General features: G+C 55.7%; 9 protein-coding genes across 9 annotated transcripts; 6 read left to right on the top strand and 3 right to left on the bottom strand.

The window, feature by feature from the left end:
- Positions 1–1558: 1558 nt before the first annotated feature.
- Positions 1559–3219, bottom strand: LY79DRAFT_290839 (SIS domain-containing protein). The gene has a single exon (XM_060552206.1). It carries the CDS (start codon positions 3113–3115, stop codon positions 1859–1861), a length of 1257 nt encoding a protein of 418 aa, XP_060411917.1. The 5' UTR covers positions 3116–3219; the 3' UTR covers positions 1559–1858.
- Positions 3220–4967: 1748 nt separating this feature from the next.
- LY79DRAFT_671452 (Ribonuclease/ribotoxin) lies at positions 4968–5596 on the top strand (the record flags this gene model as incomplete). Its single annotated transcript, XM_060563914.1, has 2 exons — positions 4968–5271; positions 5484–5596. 2 exons carry the CDS (start codon positions 4968–4970, stop codon positions 5594–5596), a joined length of 417 nt encoding a protein of 138 aa, XP_060411918.1.
- An 882-nt stretch (positions 5597–6478) lies between these two features.
- On the top strand, positions 6479–7759 carry LY79DRAFT_560242 (uncharacterized protein). Its single transcript, XM_060558314.1, has 3 exons — positions 6479–6685; positions 6863–7227; positions 7293–7759. The coding sequence occupies exons 1-3, from the start codon at positions 6637–6639 to the stop codon at positions 7470–7472; spliced, it is 594 nt and encodes a 197-aa protein (XP_060411919.1). The 5' UTR covers positions 6479–6636; the 3' UTR covers positions 7473–7759.
- A 295-nt stretch (positions 7760–8054) lies between these two features.
- LY79DRAFT_519881 (phytanoyl-CoA dioxygenase) lies at positions 8055–9005 on the top strand (the record flags this gene model as incomplete). The annotated part of the gene is made up of 1 exon (XM_060555183.1): positions 8055–9005. One exon carries the CDS (start codon positions 8055–8057, stop codon positions 9003–9005), a length of 951 nt encoding a protein of 316 aa, XP_060411920.1.
- A 218-nt stretch (positions 9006–9223) lies between these two features.
- On the bottom strand, positions 9224–10447 carry LY79DRAFT_501124 (uncharacterized protein; the record flags this gene model as incomplete). The annotated part of the gene is made up of 1 exon (XM_060553368.1): positions 9224–10447. A coding segment is annotated over one exon (1224 nt), but the record flags the coding sequence as incomplete, so codon positions are not given.
- A 764-nt stretch (positions 10448–11211) lies between these two features.
- On the top strand, positions 11212–12280 carry LY79DRAFT_591878 (proteasome A-type and B-type; the record flags this gene model as incomplete). The annotated part of the gene is made up of 5 exons (XM_060561346.1): positions 11212–11218; positions 11293–11355; positions 11472–11566; positions 11625–11837; positions 11894–12280. 5 exons carry the CDS (start codon positions 11212–11214, stop codon positions 12278–12280), a joined length of 765 nt encoding a protein of 254 aa, XP_060411922.1.
- Positions 12281–14492: 2212 nt separating this feature from the next.
- On the top strand, positions 14493–15147 carry LY79DRAFT_591879 (uncharacterized protein; the record flags this gene model as incomplete). The annotated part of the gene is made up of 3 exons (XM_060561347.1): positions 14493–14713; positions 14778–14943; positions 15010–15147. 3 exons carry the CDS (start codon positions 14493–14495, stop codon positions 15145–15147), a joined length of 525 nt encoding a protein of 174 aa, XP_060411923.1.
- Positions 15148–15508: 361 nt separating this feature from the next.
- On the bottom strand, positions 15509–16521 carry LY79DRAFT_636112 (uncharacterized protein). The gene is made up of 3 exons (XM_060562265.1): positions 15971–16521; positions 15808–15900; positions 15509–15742 (listed from the first exon to the last, which is right to left on the bottom strand). Exons 1-3 carry the CDS (start codon positions 16269–16271, stop codon positions 15675–15677), a joined length of 462 nt encoding a protein of 153 aa, XP_060411924.1. The 5' UTR covers positions 16272–16521; the 3' UTR covers positions 15509–15674.
- Positions 16522–19170: 2649 nt separating this feature from the next.
- On the top strand, positions 19171–19941 carry LY79DRAFT_560263 (conidiation protein 6). The gene is made up of 2 exons (XM_060558315.1): positions 19171–19515; positions 19583–19941. The coding sequence occupies exons 1-2, from the start codon at positions 19334–19336 to the stop codon at positions 19650–19652; spliced, it is 252 nt and encodes an 83-aa protein (XP_060411925.1). The 5' UTR covers positions 19171–19333; the 3' UTR covers positions 19653–19941.
- The last annotated feature ends 61 nt before the right edge of the window (positions 19942–20002 follow it).

A 20002-nucleotide genomic window follows, 5' to 3' on the forward strand; every position in this document is an offset into this window, starting at 1 on the left:
ACCCCCCTCTCCCCGTCAATGCTCTAATCAGCGGGCCATGGTGACAACCAAAGCGGCCGACTCCGCACGGGATTGCGTACATGCGTGACGACTTCGAGCTTGCAACGACCGTCCATAACATATACTGAAAGTCTCACCACACAGGGCACACACATACACACACGCTCCGAAAGGCGCACAATACGCAAGCTATGTCTTGGCGGCGCCTCCCCCCCTCGCAGACTCCATCTGATGTTTCCTCGCACTGAAAACGCCAAAAGAAGAAAACGCTCATGTTTCGTCCCGCCCTCAGACAAGATGCGGCCTGATCCGGTCTAGGCTGTTCCGGGCGTCCTCCGGGGCAGCAACGGTCGAGGGGAAACGCTCTAGCGCGCACGGGGGAAAGGAGAAGCAAAAAAGAAGAGTAAAAAGCATCCTGACACCAGCACAGTGTCCGCGCCTTAGCGGGCTCTTTCGGGTCTCGTGCGCTAGGGAAGCCAAACAATGCTCGAAGCAGAAAAAGACGGCGAGGCAGTTCGTCTCGTCTTCCGGCCAACAAGCCTCAGTTGCCGCAGTTGTTGCAACGGGCTCGTCTTTTTTTTCTTCTTTCTTTTGCTTTGCTTTTGACTAGGAACCTACCTATGTAGCTGACTGTGAAGCCCTTGCCAGCACTACTTAGGAACTATGGATACGCCCCGTCTCTTCACAAGACTGGTCGGGTGGGAAAAGAGGTAAAAGGTCTCAGAACACCTTCTGTATTACTTCATCTCATAATCAATCCTAGAACGAGCACTACAAGGCCGCTCACTGGACAACCGCTGACCCGTCTGGTCCAGGCACGGGGCGGATGATGATGACCGCCGTCTACCGCGTGGTGCCGGAAGAGAGAGGAGGGCAGTCCGCGCAAAAGACGCTTCTCGCCGGTCCCCGTCCCGGTCCCGGTACCTCGATCCCTCAACAAGACGCAAAAGACGTCTCCATTCAACTGGCCTTGACAATTCCGTCCAAGCTTCCTCCACCCCTGTAACAAAAAAGACTGAATCGCCAGGCATGCGCTCGTCTCTCCTTCGCAGCCCAAGGTGGGCAGAGAGGAGCGGCCGGGCATCACCGCGCGCGAGGGGCAAGCGAGAAGGTTGGAGAAACCCGGGAAACCGGAACCACCCAGCCCCGCTAGTACCTTTTCGGTGACAGGATCCGGACCGATTTGGCCAACACAACCCGGTTCGGCCTTTGCATTCTTCATGCGCCCCCCACTCTCCCGCCCTCCCGAATTCATCATTCCAGCCTTATCTCGATCCAGCTCGTGAGACGCCCAAGAGCCAGTGCCCAAGTCTCTCTACAGCCTGACGGAATCGAGATGCGGACGATGGAGCCCGGCGGGGATATTGCCTGCATCACCCCCGAGGGGCGCTGGCCAAACGCTGGAAGAGGCGTTTCTCTCATGCAGGGCCAGAAGCCATCGGGCATCAAACACCGCGGCTGGAGCCTGCCGCCTGGAAGTTACCATTGCATTGGGGAAAAAAGGCCACTTTTGGTTATCACAAGTAACTTGCTCCGGGATCCATTCCATCCAAATCGTCATCGTCATCATGTCCAGGGATGACAAGAAAATTGCAATGCAAAAAAGTGGGCGTAGTCGCCATACGATTCATCAAGACTCGATTTCGGTCTTGATCCAGTAACATGCCGACCCCAGACAAACGTCGTCGTCGCCCGAGCTCAAAGGTCAGACGTGGTTTCCCAAGTGATATCAAAAACAAATAAAGCCTCGCCCCCGCGTGATGTCCCAGAAAAAAACGGACACCCATGATTTGGAGATTTTCTTTTGCCACTCCCTGTTGCGCACTTCATTAATCGCCGCCGCCAGCAAGAGACGGTCTCATTCCCGCCACTCCAAGAGCGTTCCCACTTCCAAAACGCCCACGATGTCCCCCTGGTCCAGGACGGCTAGTATGGAATCCGGACTGCAGACGTACTCGCCGTCGTCCGCGGCGCCCTGCATGCTCCTCACAAAGTCCGCGGCGCGCCGTATCGTCGTCCCCGCCGAGATGGAGAGCATCTCGGCCCGTGGCACCATCAGGCGCGGTATGTCGCGCAGCCGCCGCGCGAAGTCCTGCGTCGCGAGCTTCCGGATCCTGCCCGGCGACGCCACGTCGCCGCCGACACGCACCCACCCGGACGCCGCGTCGTACGCGGCCCGGAAGAGGTCCGCGCCCACGCTGCTGTCTGCGCACAGGCCCTCCGAGTCAGGGATGTCGGCCCAGGGGACGGCCAGGTCCAGGATCGTCTGGGGCTTCCGGAAGGCGGCGCCGATGGCGCCGCCCGGGTGGTTCCTGGAGAAGACCTGCGCGACGTTGGGGTGCAGCTCTTGCGCCGCGGCGATGGCGAGCGCGTCGCCCACGGCCAGGGCGACCGTCGTGGAGGTCGTCGGGGCTGAGACGCCGAAAGACGACGTTTCGCTCTCGTGGACCGGCGCCGGGAGGAGGATCGTGTCCGGCCGGAGCTTGACGAGCTCGCAGGTGTCCGGTCTCGTGTGCCCCGTGAGGACCACCAACGACGAAGGCTTGTCGAGGTGTGGTAACAAGCTGAGGAGTTCTGATGTCTTTCCGGAAAACGTAATGAACATGAGAATGTCGTGTTGTTGAATGATGCCTAAGTCGCCATGTAAAGCATCGATGGGGTTTAGAAACACGGATGCGATGGACAGACTGTTGAAAGTCGCGACCAGCTTGTTGGCGATGTGCCCAGACTTGCCCACGCCCGTGACAATGAGCTTGCCCTTTTCGCCCTTGTGCCGCGTAACTGCCGCGACGGTCCGGTTGAAGCCGTCCCTGGCGACAGGGTCCGTCTCGTACAGGTTTGCGACGGCCCGCAACGCTGCGGCCTCTGTCTTCAGGACATGTGTTGCGGCGTGGAGGCGGTCCTGTACCTTGGCGCAACTCTCGTCGTTCTCGGGGAGGTCGTCGGGCGACCCCAAGCTCAATTCCTCCAATTCCTCGAAAAACCCCTCTTCAGGCGGAGACACTGGTGGTGAAGGAGGCGAGGGGGGTGGCATTGAGTCTGCATGGGGTGCGCCGAGGACGTAGACGGCGCTGGTCTGCACCGGCCGGTGCTCCAAGAGACGTTGGTCTCCCATGTTAATGCTGTGTTGCCTAGTGTCTGGGGGGGGAGGGGGGGGACACTGTGCTTTCGAGAGTATATCTCGTTGGTATTGGCGTAGGATGTCGTAGTCAAAAGCAACAAGTCGTAAACTTCGTTATCCGTATCAATTCAATGGAGCAACGTTATCGTTGGTGGTCCCGAATGCGTGATAAGCTTGTTGATTCGTGTTGCCTGTCGAAGAATGGCAACCGTGGGGTTGATGAACAAAAAAAGAAGGGGGCCGACTTCACCTAGGATCAAGTCTCGGGGAGCAGCAGGAGTTGGGCACAGCACAATAATAGTAGCAGGACTCCATGACGTTGAAGAGTCGCGACTCGGGAATTGTAAGATCCTGTCCGAAGCGCGCGGTCGAGTTAAAAGAGGGAGGAAAAAAAGAATGGAATACGTAAGTTATTGTAGAGGGGCCGAGGACCCTGCGCCGGAGCGAAGAGACCTTCCCAAACTCACTTTAATTCGGTCCCATCTACTCGGGGTCACCCTGGGCTTAGCTTCAAGCGTACTATGTAGTGGGTAGCCCGCCCCGATCCCCCTTTGCTGAGTGGCCGATTAGACCCATCTTCCCAGCTCTGCTGCGGCATGTCAGAGGCATTGTTCTATACGCCCTGCCTCTGGCGTGATCGATTGGTGGGTGTGCTATCAATGGCTCCCCGGAGGCGACAGCACGGTTTGTCATCAGATCCGTCACACAGGACGGCTACCTAGGTACGCTTGGGGGCTTGCCAGAAGGGAGGGACAAGGACGCTTACAATACAAAGCCTTTACGTTTTCGTGTACGTCGACGGCGCTGCCCCCCCAATTTCGGACAATTCGGCCAGGGGGAGATTACCTAGCTAGACCGAACAAAGATACGGACGATAAAGAAGCTTTCCTCCATGTGAGATAGGGGAGGGGTCCGGCATCACAAGCAGCCCGGAGCCTGTTTGCTTGGTGGGGCTCCGCGAGTCTATGATCCATCGATGTTTCCTATGCATGGATTTTGGACATCGATGCGGCTTAGTCCCGCGATGATGCGTGCGTTTGCCCTATGCCAGCATCGACCGCCCTTTGGGATCCTGGAGGACCCCAGCTAATGGGGGGTTTTCGGGTTGACCGCTCTCAGCTCCGTTGCGCGTCTGGAGCCATCGCGAAGGATTCTAGAAATTCAGATTCGTTGTTTACTCGTTGTTTATTGGGGACCGCAGATCGAGGTTTGCGGACATTCCGGTCCAGTTTCTCTCTTCGAGGACAGGCAAATCGCCCAGGCCACCCCTGCGACCCTGGTCGCGAGCCTTAACAAGACCGCAAAAGGCCCGACCGCTTCCCAGGACATGTCAGTGGATTGCGACATCTGTTAGCTAATCGGCAGAGCTCCCTAATTTCATATGATCTCCTGAGTCGTGTGGCACTTGCCGCCCCTGCCTGACCGTTGATGTCCGCGGGAGATTATCACGGAGAGGCCCCTCAGCCAATCAAGTTGCCCACGCGCAAAACGGTTCGCCGGCTCCGAGGGGTGACTTTTAATGCATGGCAGTTGAACTACCTACCGGTAGTTCCAGTGAATGAAGATCGCTGCTGCCCTCAAAGTGAGGACCAACCAATTTGCAGCGCCGTGCCTGCGCATCGCGACTCTCTCACTCTTGCGTTGAACAGACCAAGTAACCATGGGCGGCTGAAGCGGTAGACGTCCAAGATGAAATGATTTAAAAGGCAGCTTTCGTCAACCTTCCAGCGATGAGGTACAAAAAGTAAGAGACAAGCCCGGTCGCGTCGTTCGTCCTCTTGTCGCCTTTTTACTTGTTCTTATCGTTTCTTCGTTAGTTTGAAAACCCGCTCCGTTTCTTGGCAACATGCATCTTGTCGTGGCCATCATCGCGGCCCTGGCCCTCACTGTTCAGGCTTTTCCACAGCATGGACGCTTTCGGATGCTGGCCCGGGCCAATGACACGGAAATAGCATGCGGCGCAAACGTGTACAGCCTCACCTCGGTGAGGTCGGCGGCCAACGCGGCCTGCAAGCACGTGGAGGCCGGGACAACGGCGGGCAGCTCGAGCTATCCCCATACGTACCGTAATCAGGAGGGGTTCGACTTCCATGGCGTTGCCGGGCCCTTTATCGAGTTCCCGATGAAGACGAATGGTGTTTACAAAGGCGGTAAGCAATCGATTTGAGTTTTCAAGCGTACACAAGATCGGCGATCCGGCGTGCACTCTGTCCGAGGGTCTGTGCTAGTCGAACACAGGCTGCCAAGGATCGCTAGCGGCAGGGGCTACGCAGTATAGACTCTCGTGGTGTTAGCCGCGCTTGGAGCAGGGCGAGCAGATTCTGCGAGGCTGGGCTGGAGCTGACTGATGAATCGCGAATAGGCAAGCCGGGCGCCGACAGAGTTATCATCAACGAAAAGTGTGACCTGGCGGGCCAGATCACCCATTCGGGGGCCCAGGGCAATGCTTTTGTGGGATGCGAGGGGACGGATTGATGGGATTGGGGACGGGGAGGACGTGTTTTGATCCAGGCGCTGATAACAACGGCATTGGTGTTTATCCCCCTACCACGATTCAGGTGCCTGACAGTGGCGGTTAGCACGGCAGGCGTGGATGGATTAGGCAGTCGAATTAGACGAGCTTATGGTCACCAACATAGGCAGCATTTCAATGTTTGCAACATCTGTCCTGAATGAAATCCCGTCTCATCACTCCCATGCCGTAGCCGGTGACTCACATCTACATGGATTTGGGCGATGTGCCTGATGCCAGCGTGTTCTCTCCGGATTGCCGGTCGTCAGCCAAGGGTCTGCGATGGAATCGGGAAATAGCGAGAGAGCCCTTCCGTAGAGCTGCGATCCGTGGAAGACAAAGCGGTGAAGGCCGAGCGAGGTGCTGCTACTTAGTTGAGGTGAGAGGAGCTAGGAGCAGGACGGGATGAGCGCTCCGGGTCTATCCATTAGGTCGGCTGCTAACTCTCTAACAATATCGGGTCCAGTTCATGCTGCCTACATGTAGGTTCCCGCGAGAGGCGAAGCAATCTTGGTCACGACACCCGGCGGTTGCAGCAGTGGGAATGGGCAGTTGGTGATCTGTGAGATGATCTGTAAGGTGAGAGGTGACGGCAGTGTGCCATGCATGCATCCATGCTGCCGCGCTGTATCAATTAGCTGCCGGCAAATGTTTCCCATGCCCAGCTGAGGGAAAAGGTACCTAGAGCACAAGCGGAATTAATGCTAGAATGCATGTCACTTTCCTCGAAGCCAACCATACGCGCAGGGCTTCGGCTTCCCGATTCAGGGAAGATAGCGTCATAACTGCGACTAGTCTGCCCACTACCACCACCTGCACCACCAATCATTGAAAGAGCATACCCCCCCAACCTAACCTGGAGAAGCCTCCTCCAGTTGTCTCGTTCCAAGGCATTCTGGCCATCTTCAATCCTGCCTCATCCATCTCTATTTTTCCCCTCAGGCAGGAGGAAGAGAAAACAGCGTTTACTTTACTGACTGCTACATCGTCGTAACCCGCGAACATGACACGAGTCTCCGTTTACAGCGCAGCCCTGGTGGCCTTTGTCGCCGGTAAGTGGCCTCTACTTTAACTTGACCAGGAGACGGACGACCCACACGTCAACGTCATCGCCGTTTCTGAAGACAGAACGACAGCAGCATCTCGAGGACGCCCATGGCGACGCTCTGGGTGAAGCGGAAGAAGCGCAAAGCAGAGCCTACGACGCTGACAATCTTGTTCTCCGCTAGCGACGGCAATGATTATCGCATCCATCACGCTGCCGCACTGGGTCACCTACTCCGTCACGGCAACTGACGGCAACGAGTTCTCCAAACACATCGGCCTGCATCGCGCTTGTTCGAACCTGTCCGACCCGCCATGCCAGGAGTTCCCAACAGAAGAGCTGTGCAGTAACGGCGAGCGGTATTTCTGCTCCATGTGGCGCTCCGTTGGCTTCTTGGCCTCCTTCTCAACAATCCTGCATCTTGCATCCATCGTCACCTTCCTCGTCATAATGGGCGGCGGCAAATATAAACGCGAGACCGGCTGGAAGGTCCTCAGTGGACTCCTTATATTCGTCGGTGCAGTTGAGTTTGTCTTGATGGGCATTGTGGTAAGTCGCTGATACTGCGCTCTAAATGCGAAATCAGAAGCTAAATGACTCGCCCGTTGTTGCAGGCATACCTATATGAGAACGATGAGCAGTTCCAGGTTCCGGGTTGGAACTTGGACACCTCCTGGGTTCTTTGCACCATCAGCGCATCCGTCTCCATCATCTGCGCTGTCGGCCTGGGCATCTCCGCCTTTGTGCTCCCGCCGGAGGAGGGATACGAGTTCCTCAACGACCCCTTGCCGTAAGCGACATGTCGGTCAACGGGAAACAAAAACTAGGGGCATGCCTCACCTTCTTTGGCTCTATAACGTACGCGCATAAGGCAAACCGGCGTCTTATATTTTGTTTTATTTCGAGACGATTTGTTTCTTGACATAGGAAGGGAGTTCTTCTACATTCGATTCTTCGGCAGCGGGCTGGTTAAAGTGACGAATTGGTGCATCTGGCAACGCGCGTAAGCATTACTTATGTAGACGCCAAATAAATGCATTTTATTGTTAGAAGCTTTCAAACCGAGAAAACAGACTGGGACCTACCTATTACTTGGCAGGAAACTGACGACAGTCCGTGTGATGGAGATAGGCGCTAGCGGGCTAGTGTGGGGACCGGGATCCCCGCATTCTCATGTCCCGCCAAATATTAAAACGGCGCGCCACTTCAAGACTCATAAAACATGAGGCCATCGACTTACCAGACTTGAAGTTGACACCGTTGCTGGCACGACTTACAGTTCTGAGCAAATAACTGTAACACATGTTCATCAAACCCCCCTTTGCGTCAAGCAATCCGATTTCATCCCACGGCTACCATTTGTTGACCTCATCACCATGACCGTCCCCTCACAGGAGGAGGGTCTGAGTCCGGAGCAGCTCGCCCGCTTCCACCGCGACGGCTACCTCATCATCCCCGGCGCCCTCTCCCCGGAGACCGTGTCGGGCCTGCTCGCCGAGACCCACTCATTGCTGGACAACTTCTCCCTCGCGGACCACCCCATGACTCGCTTCTCCACCGGCGACAAGGCCGATCACGTCGGCGACGACTACTTCCTCTCCTCAGGCGACAAGGTTCGCTTCTTCTTCGAGGAGGACGCCTTCGACGACTCGGGAAACCTTGTAAAGCCCAAGGCCCGCGCTATCAACAAGATCGGCCACTACCTGCACGCCCTCTCGCCGCCCTTCGCCGCCATCTCGGACCCGTGCCCTGCACCCGGGCGCGGTCCCGTCAAGGGCAAGCCGTCGGCCGTGGCCCGCAGCCTGGGCTTCCGCGACCCGCGGTGCCTGCAGAGCATGGTCATCTGCAAGCAGCCCGAGATCGGCGGCGCGGTGCCCCCGCACCAGGACTCGACGTTCCTGTACACGGACCCGCCGTCGGCCGTGGGGTTCTGGTACGCCCTCGAGGACGCGACGCTCGACAACGGCTGCTTGAGCTTCCTGCCGGGCTCGCACCGCTGGGCCCCCGTGACGCACCGGCTGGTGCGCAAGGCGGGTGGCGGGACGGAGATGGTCGACAACGACGGCCCGCGGTTCCCCCCCGGCGGGGAGTACGGCGGCGCCGAGGGCGAGGGCGAGGGAGGAGGGGAGTACGTGCCGGGCGAGGTCAAGGCCGGCGACCTGGTGCTGATCCACGGCAACCTGCTGCACAAGAGCGAGAAGAACCTGAGCCAGAAGGGGCGCATCATTTACACCTTTCACGTCATTGAGGGCGAGGGGACAAAGTACGACCAGAGGAACTGGCTGCAACCGCCCGAGGCCGGGTTCACCCGGTTGTACGCTTCATGATGTGTAGACTTTGTGGGTATCCATTGATAGGTTCAGTCTGCCCGCAGCACACAAAAGAAACATTAACAACGAGTTTCACTCTATATCCTGACATCGTCGCAGCGGACTGAGTGGTGTGGGGTGGTAACAGGTATGATGCATGACTGAATACAGTTCGACCTTTGCCGTGTTCTCTCTACTTCCCCCACCTACTTTTTCGAACCCTTCTGTCTGGTCGTCTCCTCTTCTTCATCGCTGTCATCCTCACTACTGCTGTCCTCCTCTTCCGAAGACGACGACGACTCGCTCGAGGTCTCGGCCTCGCGCTGAGCAGCCTGACGCTGGATTTCGCTCGCATTGTCAGAGTCGTCCGAGTCGCTGTCGCTGTCGCTGTCGCTGTCGTTGTCCGAATCGGATTCCGACTCGGAATCAGAGGACTCGGAGCTCGAGTCGACATTAGTACGTCTCTTACGGCGACGGGCAGTGGGTTGCTTCGTGCCGTCGTTGAGCTTGACCCTCTTGTCGACGGTCTCGTCCTGGGCAGCAGCCGCCTCTTGGGTCGCCGTGGTAGCCTCCTCGGTATCGACAGTCATGGCATCGCTGTCGTCGCTATCGGACAGTTCCTCCAGTATCGTCTCGGCCCGCATACGCTTGATGACCCGCTGCGTGATGGCGACGTCTGTGGACTGCGACACGAAGCCGGGCTCGTCGAAGCGCTTCCTCTTGGAGCCGGAGCCGGAGCCAAGCTGCATCAGGCCGGCGAGCACCTTCTCGTACTCGGACTGCTTCGAGTCCATGTCCGGCGTGCCTTCGGGGAAGGCTGCCTTCCCTTTGTCGGTATCCTCCTTCCTGACCTCCGCCGCCGTCTCCTTCAAGCGAGTCCTCGTGAAGCCCTTAAGGTCTTGGATGTAGTCGTAGAAGGTAGCGATATCGCTCGAGGGGATCGCATCGGCGTGGAAGACACGCTTCATCAGGATGGTCTGATGGTTCTTGTTGAACTTCCAGGTCTCGCGGGACGACTTCCAGTTCCGGAGGTACTCGAGGGAGGGCTTGATGTCTGCGGTGGGCTGCTGCGTCGCTGTCTTGGCCGCCTTCTTCGGGCCCTTGCTCTTCCTTTTCGGTTCGGCGGCGGCAGGGTTCTTGACGTCCTCGGCAAAGGTGACGGACTTTTGCTTCCTCAGGGTCGGGGTTGCATAGCCGGACGAGTCGTCCGTGCGGGTCTTTTTGAAGGGGGAGCTGGACGCAGGGGGAGCTTGTTGATCGAGACGTTTCCTTTTGGCGGCGGCGGCGGCGGCCGGGGAGGCGTTGGCGGCGTTGGCGACGGGGCCGCTGGCGTGCCGGTCGTGGAGTTGTTGCCCGTTGGGCTTCGATCCCTCAGCGGGAGCAGGGCCGCCAATCTCTGCGCCGGATGCGGGCTGCTTGAGCTTGAGGCCCAATCGTTTCCAGGCCGGTACTTTTTGGGCGGAGGACATGACGGGCAGCAGGCACACCCTCTTTGGGCTCCTTTCGGCTTCTCTTGTCGGAATGCTTAGGGGAGGGAGGGAGGGAGACAGGAGGGGCTGCTTGCTTCTCTCGGGCCGCTGCTGTTTCTTTGGCCAGGAATTTTGCTGTCTGCGCGTTTGACCAGTCGAAAAGTGCAGAATTGGGCCGCTTTGAAAGCTTCCACGTGTGATTAGCCTATGGAATTGGAATGGTGCGGCCTCATGGACAGCAGTTCTATTGGGCGCAAAGAGTGGTGCTTGACACCGAAAAGATGATATTGGGAATGGTCCCAATCTACTTTTTTTTTTCCTGGCTTGAGATACCGCCCTGCCAAATTTTGGTAGCAAAGATGCGTTGTCGTTCCCACTGAACAGGGGTGCCCCGCTACTTCCCTGTCACTGAGATACGTAGCGGAAACTGCCACATCCAGACTCTCAATCAGTATGTTTACGTAAGCTATACATACGTACTTGAATTTCTGCCTTAGAATACCAGCGACAAGGGCAAGGCATCTACAGCCTTTCAGCTAGGCCACTGGAGCTGCCCGCTGCGTTGCCTCGCCTGCTCCAGGCAAGCTCCTGCAAACGCGTCGATATCCAAGAGCTCCGTCAGAGCTCAACCCCGACCTCACCACCGACGACCATTTCCATCCTCCAACCATCAACGCCTTCTTTCAGTCCGTAACGACCGTAAACGATTTTCTCCGACCTAATTCGAACAACGCAAACACCACAATACCGCCAAGATGTCGGGTGCGTCCTCCCATTGCTGGCCTCACCCTTGCGAATGCCTATCATAGATGGCTAACATGCATTCGCTTCATCAGGTGGCTCTGCTTATGACCGACACATTACGATCTTCTCCGAGCAGGGAAGATTGTATCAGGTCGGTATGTTGACTCCTTCCCCCGCGATTCGATTGCCCCTCCCTGTGGTGATGCCACCATGCGGGGCCCGCAACTAAATGGCTTGTCACCAACCGAGCTGACGAGATGCCTCCGATCAGAATATGCCTTCAAGGCAATCACAGCCGCCAACATCATGTCGATAGGCGTCAGAGGAAAGGACTGTGCCGTCGTCCTGTCTCAGAAGAAGGTTCCCGTACGTTGAGATTGTCAGCAGACTCACATGTCGGAAGTGGAACTGACCCAATCGCAAGGACAAACTCATCGACCCCGCCTCCGTCTCCCACCTCTTCCAGCTCTCCCCGTCTGTTGGCTGCGTCATCACGGGATCCATAGCCGATGCCCGCGCCTTCGCCCAGCGTGCCCAGGGCGAGGCAGCCGAGTTTCGATACAAGTACGGCTACGAGATGCCTGCCGATGCATTGGCCAAGAGACTGGCCAATATCAGCCAGGTCTACACACAAAGAGTAAGCAGGGCGGAACCTTGGAATGACGTCGTGACAATGACTTACAATACTTCTAGGCCTACATGCGTCCTTACGGAGTGGCCACGACGTTGATCTCATTGGACTCTGAGTTTGGCCCTCAGCTGTTTAAGTGCGATCCTGCAGGATACTACATCGGCTACAAGGGTACTTCGGCAGGACCCAAGCAGCAAGAGGCTCTTAACCACCTCGAGAAGAAGTTGCGCAACAAGGAACATGCCCCTGGCGACTGGACGGATGTTGTCGAGCTTGCCATCACGACCCTCAGCACCGTTCTAAGCATGGATTTCAAGAAGGGCGAGATCGAGATTGGCATTGTTGGAGGTCCCCGAGCGGACGGCAAGGAGGGAACGGACCCTGGCTTCCGGATCCTCACAGAGGACGAGATCGACGAGCGGTTACAGGCGATTGCGGAGAAGGATTGAGGGAGGATCAGACATATTCCGGCTGGTGGAAGCTGGACTTGGTCGGTGCGTCCGATGATGAGTCCAAGGCGACATCGATTCGTTGACAGGCCAAATCACGCATGACCACCGCGGGGCGTTGCAGATGAGAGAGTCAAGCTGGTTGTCTCCCGAAACCAGATCCCCGCACACGACTGTACTACTAGCCAGGCTACCAACCGTTATAGATCAAGACATTCGGAAGACATTGCAACGACCACCCCATGCTACTCGACTTGAGATCAGCCGCGACGCCGTTTGAGGCTCGGCTGAGTGTTAACTGAGCAGGCACAATGAGAATAGCTGGAGTGGCTTGACCAAGACCAGCGGACAAAATCCGAGATGCTCAATTGTCTCGGATGGTAACTCGATGAGACACGTATGACATGGTGAAAACTGAAGGCCAGTCATGGGCTCGAGCAAGATCGAAAAGCGGGCGTCGTTTTGCAGGAGGGAAGGCTACTGGCCTCGTCAAATGGCCTTGCAAGGCGACCAGTTGGATTGAACGAGTCGATCCGTCAAGGAAAAGCGAACAAAGACGGACAGACATCAGGCACAGTAGAAGAGGGCTGAGCCACTGATGACGCTGGATCTCTCAACGGCCCGCAGCCTACCCTCGGATGGGAGCAAGGTTTCCCTTTCTTCCGTTCGGGGGGGCTGCAGAAATCCAAAGGCCAAGAGATGCGGGCGGTGAGATAGCAAGGGAAGATTAGATGATGGCGTGCCGAGTCAGAGCTGGATATGGTCAGCCCATACTAGTAATCCCTCTCCACCAGTCCCCTTCGCGGCAACTGTATGTGCCCAGAAGAATTCCGTCTTAAATCTCGCAGTCTGCCTTCCGCTAAGTCGCAACGGGTAACCGACACGGACCCTAATGCGGGTGACCAGTTTGGCGGTATCGGCTCACCCGGATTAAAACATGCCAAACGGGGGAGACGCCCAAGGAGTCTGGACCGTGATTGGCCCCACCAAGTCACCACTACATCAGCCCACTTCCTTTCCCGGCCGTCAATATTACGGCTGAAGATCCACTAGCCTTACCTTATTGCGCATCCTTGTCGTCGTCCTGATATACGTGGTAAGCAACATGTTTGTGCGTGATGTCAGGGGAGACGACCAACGTTTACCCAGACCCTGGGTCTGGGCCTGAACGATACACATCGTTTCCTTTCCGTAATTCCGTGCTTTCACGTACCCTGCTCCAGATCTTTGGGCCTCGAGACTTACGACTGCCCATGGCACCCACCTACGTAGACAGTGCCTTACACCCCTCGTCCCCGTGACCCCCCTAAACGTCCAGGTCTTACCGTCCGGCGCAGCCTTGTCAGCGGCATGTCGAGTGGCTGTCGCTCAAATCTAGCTCACTCACTGGCCTTTCCTTCCAGTATGTTGTCATTCCCTTGGATGTGTGGTCTAAATCACGACTGTCTAGGCATGCACCATGCGGGTCGACATCATCGCCAGGCCTCCCGGAAGCCAGAGCAATCAATGTCTCCGTTCCTACCGTATCCGAGAGACCAGGGCACCTCTACCAGCTTGGCTAGGGTCTGTCCTAGCTTTGAGCTTGCAAAGCCATCCCAAATGCCATGATCCTGGTCTCTATTTCCCGACTCGTCGGTCGGCCACATGGCCGGACTCGGCTGGCGTGGGGTTCCATCAGATGAACTAATGAACCATTGGACCAACGCTTCCGAGGACCTCCTGCGTCTCCATGGGGCTCCATTCGCCTGTTAGGATCGCGAGTCGGGACACTTACACGATTCCTGATGGGGCTGGCACTTTGGTTTGCTTTTCCGACGATGGTTTGTAATATTTGTGATTGGCATTCCATGTCTTTCGGAGGCCGTCAACGATATACAAAAGAAGCTGACGGCGCCGATGCAATTCTCACGAAATTGGTTCGACCAGGGTGTATCTCTCTAAACAACAGCAGGTCTTCCCTCTCCTCGCACGACTCTGTCATCCGAATAATACTAATTCTTGTACATCATACCTTCTCTTCTTATTCGATCGCTTTACCCCCTACTGAGCCATCTCTAACTACTTCTCACCACTACTCTGGCTCGTTCCTCATTATAACAATGGAAGGATGTATGTTATCAAATGGAATATCCGGGGCACATGAACCTGGCCTTAGGGGTGCCGTGTAACGCAGACGAGCCTAACATGCGCTCCAGTTAATGAATATCGAGTAATGAGAGTTGCCGAGGTTCTCTCCGATTTCCGGACCTTGCAGTTCTACATCGCAGCGGCGCCTTCGGAACCAGCCAACATGGAAGACTACTGGACCGAGGGTTGGGCGGCACTGCGGCAATGCTCTCTCGACGGGCAGCACATCCTCAACTGCGCGGCCGACACGAGTGTTCCGCAGGCAAGCGGCGGGTCGGTCGAACAGGACAAGGCCGAGTTGAAGCAGTCAGTCCTCTATCCTCTCGACGGAACTGCTCATTAGTACTCAACCTTTCTTTCTCTGTTATAGGTGTTTGCTTGATGCCTTTGCCAGAAGGCACGAGTGTCAAAAGATCTACTTACGCCAGGCTGCTGCCCAGCGGTGGATCAGCCACCGGGATAGCATCCTGCAAGGCGAAAGGCCGAACTCAAGGAACGAGTCTCAGCTGAGAGTGTGTGATCAACGGTTGAGAACTGTGAGTCAGCGTCACACAACTCATTGTTGCGGCCACTGAATCCCCACGCTGACATGAGGACCGCAGGAGCTCTCGATGGTCACCGACGATGCGATTTATGCTGAGCTACATGCCTCTGACTACGCAATGGGCCGCTGGACGGCCGAGGACCCCAGCTTGCGAGGCGTACAGCGCTGGCTCCGCGCTCGACGACCTGCAGCATGATGACCCACGACGAGTGAGGTGTGATGAATGATATGTCTTGTCTCAATGTGATACGAAAGCGAAACGATTTCCTGTCCAACAGGCATCCCGAAAGGAGGATTTTGCATACACGGCGTATGGAGGATATTAAACGGTTACAGCAGCGAGCATTCCGGTCATGCCAGCATCATTTTGCTTTTTTCTTTTTTCATTTTAGTCTCATGGAGTTCACTAAATAACCCCTAGGCGGACTGGATGCGCTTGGTTCGGAGCAGTCCTGGCCCAGGTAGGCCGGCGAGTAGTGTAGTCTCCAGGGCGAGGCAGACGGAAAGCTCGGGGGACGGGAGCGTTGAAGGGTTGAACCTGCCCGGCGCAGGGATTTCGTTGGCTTCGATAGTCTATATTAATATCTCGGATATCTTTTAAACGGCCCCCAACGCCACGTTTCTCAACTTATGTGCCCTGCATCAATATATGAGACATGCGGTAGTCCAAGCCTCACGCATCCAAAACGTGCCGCGTTCTCTGACGAAAGAGACTCCAAATGATCACCTAGTCTTGCTATGCACACACAACGCTATCCCGGAAAGAGATAACACCATACCAAGTAGGGTTTCTGCGGCAAGTTAGTCATGTGCGGGCCAATCAGATACGCAAACTCGGAGAGAAATTGCGGCCTACCTCGACTGATCACCTTACTCTCGACCCACCAGTCTCCAATGACGGTGAAGAGAAACGCGAGAGTATTAACGATGGGAACCGTCAAACTCAACTCTACGGCAGTTCGTCAGCATCCTCTCTCGTATTTTCTAAGATTAGAGGGGCGGGGAGGGGGGGGGCGTACCGGCCTGCCCAATGAGCAGGAAAAACCACACGCTCCCGGTCAAGTTGATCAGCAGCGGCACGGCATACCGCGGGTTACGGAGCAGGTCGACGACGCCGAAGAAGGCGCCGTAGACCCGGCTCCGGAACCAGCTCCGCTTGACGGCATCGGTCTCGAGGACCGGGTGCGGGGGTGGGTGGTGATCTTTTGCGGCGCGGCGGATGAAGGGCGTCGTAAAGCCCCACGCGAGCCCAACGAGGAGGAAGCCTGCGACGTAGTTGATGGCCGCGGGTTGGTGTTCAGGGGCATCCGGTGATGTCATTGTGCCGATGATGAGGCTGCGTGCGTGTGTATGTGTGTGTAGGCGAATGTAAAAGCTGGCGTGTTTGGTGTGATCCAGCCTTACCAGAGTGGCGTTGAAGGTATGGTTACATCAGCTGAAACCCTTGTGAATGGCAGACCTCACGATGCTTGCGAGAACTGATGGAAGAGCACGCTCGACGATTACCGGTGGTCCGGAATGACGGAAGTAACACGGAGTGAAGTCGGATGGGTGTGGGTGTGGGTGGGCTGGGCCCCCAGGCGGAGCCCCAGCACAGCCACGCGGCAGGGCGGGTACTGCCCCTGACAGCCGCCATGACAGACCCCATTGGCTGCGTGGGGTCCATCCAACAGGGAGGTTCGCTGCGGTAGCAGCCGAGCGGCTGACTTCACCGACTTCGTCTGGCACTCTTAGCGCGTGCTGCTTTTTCTTTCTTTATTGCACGTTCGTCACTCACCGGAAACGTAACATCATCTGGCGCCAAGGATAGAGAACATCACCAGGGACGCCTATAGGAAAAGAGGCCTCTCGCCATTTTCGCAGAAGTTCATACCTCAATCGATGCCCCTTGAGGCCCGCTCAATGTTACGACTCCCGTATCCGAGTCCGATGGACCACCTGGTTCACGTACCGCTTCAGACCAGCGGTTCTGGGGTTATCAGCTCGTACCCGGACAGAGTGGCTTGCATGAGCTGCCACAGGTTCTTCGGCCAATGGCAGTTACAAAGGCGGCCGCTGAGCGAAAACAAGCGCGATATAACCCCCCGGCCAGTGTAGGGGTTCGCGGGTTGTGGGAACATGTCATCCCAGTATTTTAGCCGCCAAGCCTGACAAAACAGTGAAACTCTTCACTATCAAGTGATGCACAGTAACATCTAGAGTGATTGGTGCTGAATTAATCGGACGATTAGCTCCTTAATCGGACGATCAGCTCCTTGCATTTCGGGCTGGCTAACAACGCTAGTGCATCAGAGCAGGCTACGATATGGGACTAATTGGTCGTGAGTGCTGAATGACCTCAAATTTGCTGGCATAAGCGCATAAGTGGAGGAATTGAGAAAGAGAAAAACGACGTTTGTTTAGATGACCTTCCTATGCTTTCATTATATAAATCCCACGTTCATCTGCATTTCTGTCCCCTGTCGATCATTCCCTAGAGATCATCTTGCAGTTTCCCTCGACTCATCCTGCCGGACGAAAAGCTCCTGTCGTGGGGAGTCTGTGCCCCTAGCCACGCAGGTACTTATCTTAGCCCTCGCCCTTGACATCATCTCTAGTTGCGATGAATCACCACTCACGCCCCTTTAGCCGCCTCAGTGGGGCGGCAGCCCAAATCAGTCGCATGTCCAACGACATGCGGCTGGTCGATGGGATTATGCAAATCGCACACGATCGCACGAGCGAATGTAGGTAGGCAAGACCGGCTCCCCGCACAGGTCTGGAAGGGGCGTTTGCTCAGGACTAAGATCTTAGAGCGGTACCTTACATATCCTCCCAGATTCCCATATCAGATTGCGATCACAGATTGCCGTGTTTGTCCGCGGTGCAAGATTTCGTGTAGTTCACTGGCCAAGTCGGCCGGTGTTGGATGTTGTCGTGTTTGTCAAAGTCGAGATGGAAGGCAGTCAAAAGCCTAGCCATCAATAGCTGAATGTTGCCATTCCCTACAACAATCAGTATCTTGTCAATTGGGCAGATGCTGTTTACCATCGGTAGGGGTGATGCAGGAAAACCCCAAATGTGCTACGTCAGGCCCGGCTGCTTGCTTTCTTTTTCCATCGCGAAAGCGTACCGGTATACCACCCGTCATGACGGCAACGAATCGATTAGGTATCCGAGCATGATGGCCATGCAACACACCAAACGGTCTAGCGGCCCAGCATCACCAAGGCTAAGACCTGATCAATCCTCCTCTTTGTCCGGAAGCAGCTGACTGGCCAGCCTTAAAGCTCCGCACGCCAGCCTCCAGCCCCCGGTACTTGGTTTGACCATCTGTGGTATCACACCTCTACCCCGCCGATACTACTGGGGGATCTGACTCCATCCTGCTTTGCCGATCTGGAAAGGCTGGAGGCGCGTTGGAAGGGACGGACGGGCGTGACCCCGATTCCCCTGGCGCCGTTATCCGTACATCTCCGTTGTTAATCAACAGGCTTAGTATCGTAAGAACTTGTAGCGCTGACATGGATATTCCTTAACTGAGACTACGTTCACCCTAACTCACGTGGGCGGGCTGCCCTAGCCTCTCATATTAGCTTGGTCTGTCATCTCATTCCGCTTTCCTAGATGCCCCCTCCCACATGTTGATTTGCACCCCTCAAAACAAACAACACTACCGATGCTTGTCCTCCCGCAGTAGCCCCCCAAGCACGGGAGGTCCGCTTGAGCTCAAGAAGAATAAGAAACAGCCAAGCAACCGAGAAGCCACAGAACGTACCGAGCTCTTTTGGTCATCATCTCGATCTCCTGCCTGGTCTCCTTGTCCCGGAACGGCTCCTTGCAGGACTTCGAACGTCATGACTTCACACAGCCTATTCATTCTCACGATCGATGATCGAAAGGGGGATAATTCGTGCTTGGAACCACTCGGGCGTTGGCCCAGTAGCGCTGCCATAGCTTCGGTGGTCTCATACAGGAGCTAGGGTTGATGTATCTTTTACCTGTGCTGTTATCATGCTTGTCGATGTGAAATGGGCCACCCGTACCAAAGAAAATGTGAAAATGCCATGTACAGGAGAGGTACTTGTGAGATCAATGATGCCATCCATTACGTCGGAGCTGTAGCTCTCCCACATCATTCTTGTTGTAGTTCTGTTGCAAGACAGGGGATGAAGCGGCAAGCTACTAGCTGGGCTTAGTCTTGTCCTGCCTTTTTGACTTGCATCTCATGCTCCGACATCCTGTCCCGAGAGATCTATAAGAAGAGGCCACCCAACACCTCTGGAACCTGTTCTCTTTTTCTCATCATTACAACATCAGCCTATCAAGCAATTACACCTTCAATCCAATAGCTCCAATAACAAATCTTCCCCCAATCATCCCACACCCCACCAACCTTCAACATGCCTACCGAAGCTCAGATCGCCGGCGGCCACAAGGCCAACATCAACAACCCCAACACCTCTGAGGAGTCCAAGCAGAACTCCAGGAAGATTCTCGAGGAAGAGTTCAACGGCGGCGACGTCCCCAAGGCTGGCGATAACGAGCAGAAGAACCCCGGCAATGTTGCTGGTGGGCTCAAGGCGTGAGTTCCCCATCTCGCAAGTATCCTGGCTGTCCCGCATCATTACTAAATTTTCTCCACTTCGCAGTACCCTGAAGAACCCCAACGTCTCTGATGAGGCCAAGGAGTCTGCTAAGGAGCGTCTTGACAATATGTAAAGCGGCAGTGTTCTAAGAAGCCAATACCCCTTCATCCATTTATTGGGAGCGGAGAATAGGAAATGAGATTTTTTCTTTTAACGGACAAGTCAAGCCTTGTATCTTAGACACTATCGCCCGAGGTATTCGGGCCGTTATGAGGACTTCATTGCCATTACTTGTCACTTTCCAATGTTAATAATACCTGTGATAACCACCGCAGCTCAATCCTTAAATGCTAGTTGTCACAAAATTGAAACCGGTGCCATAGTCAAAAGTTGTTTACGACATTATCTGACAATTATTTGACATTGTAAGACTTACTAATCTCTATCATTCCTTCGTCTGGCATGGGTACAATCAGCGTAACA

The sequence above is a fragment of the Colletotrichum navitas genome (assembly GCF_030913465.1).
Source record: "Colletotrichum navitas strain CBS 125086 chromosome Unknown LY79scaffold_50, whole genome shotgun sequence".
In the NCBI taxonomy this organism is placed as follows: Eukaryota; Fungi; Ascomycota; class Sordariomycetes; order Glomerellales; family Glomerellaceae; genus Colletotrichum; species Colletotrichum navitas.

Coding starts and splice junctions, on each gene's coding strand:
- LY79DRAFT_560242 (XM_060558314.1), top strand. CDS start 6,637: ATGACACGAGTCTCCGTTTACAGCGCAGCCCTGGTGGCCTTTGTCGCC. Junction 6,686..6,862: donor CCTGGTGGCCTTTGTCGCCG/GTAAGTGGCCTC, acceptor GTTCTCCGCTAG/CGACGGCAATGATTATCGCA. Junction 7,228..7,292: donor TTGTCTTGATGGGCATTGTG/GTAAGTCGCTGA, acceptor CCGTTGTTGCAG/GCATACCTATATGAGAACGA.
- LY79DRAFT_560263 (XM_060558315.1), top strand. CDS start 19,334: ATGCCTACCGAAGCTCAGATCGCCGGCGGCCACAAGGCCAACATCAAC. Junction 19,516..19,582: donor GTTGCTGGTGGGCTCAAGGC/GTGAGTTCCCCA, acceptor TCCACTTCGCAG/TACCCTGAAGAACCCCAACG.
- LY79DRAFT_636112 (XM_060562265.1), bottom strand. CDS start 16,271: ATGACATCACCGGATGCCCCTGAACACCAACCCGCGGCCATCAACTAC. Junction 15,901..15,970: donor CCTGCTCATTGGGCAGGCCG/GTACGCCCCCCC, acceptor GAACTGCCGTAG/AGTTGAGTTTGACGGTTCCC. Junction 15,743..15,807: donor GAGTAAGGTGATCAGTCGAG/GTAGGCCGCAAT, acceptor AACTTGCCGCAG/AAACCCTACTTGGTATGGTG.
- LY79DRAFT_290839 (XM_060552206.1), bottom strand. CDS start 3,115: ATGGGAGACCAACGTCTCTTGGAGCACCGGCCGGTGCAGACCAGCGCC.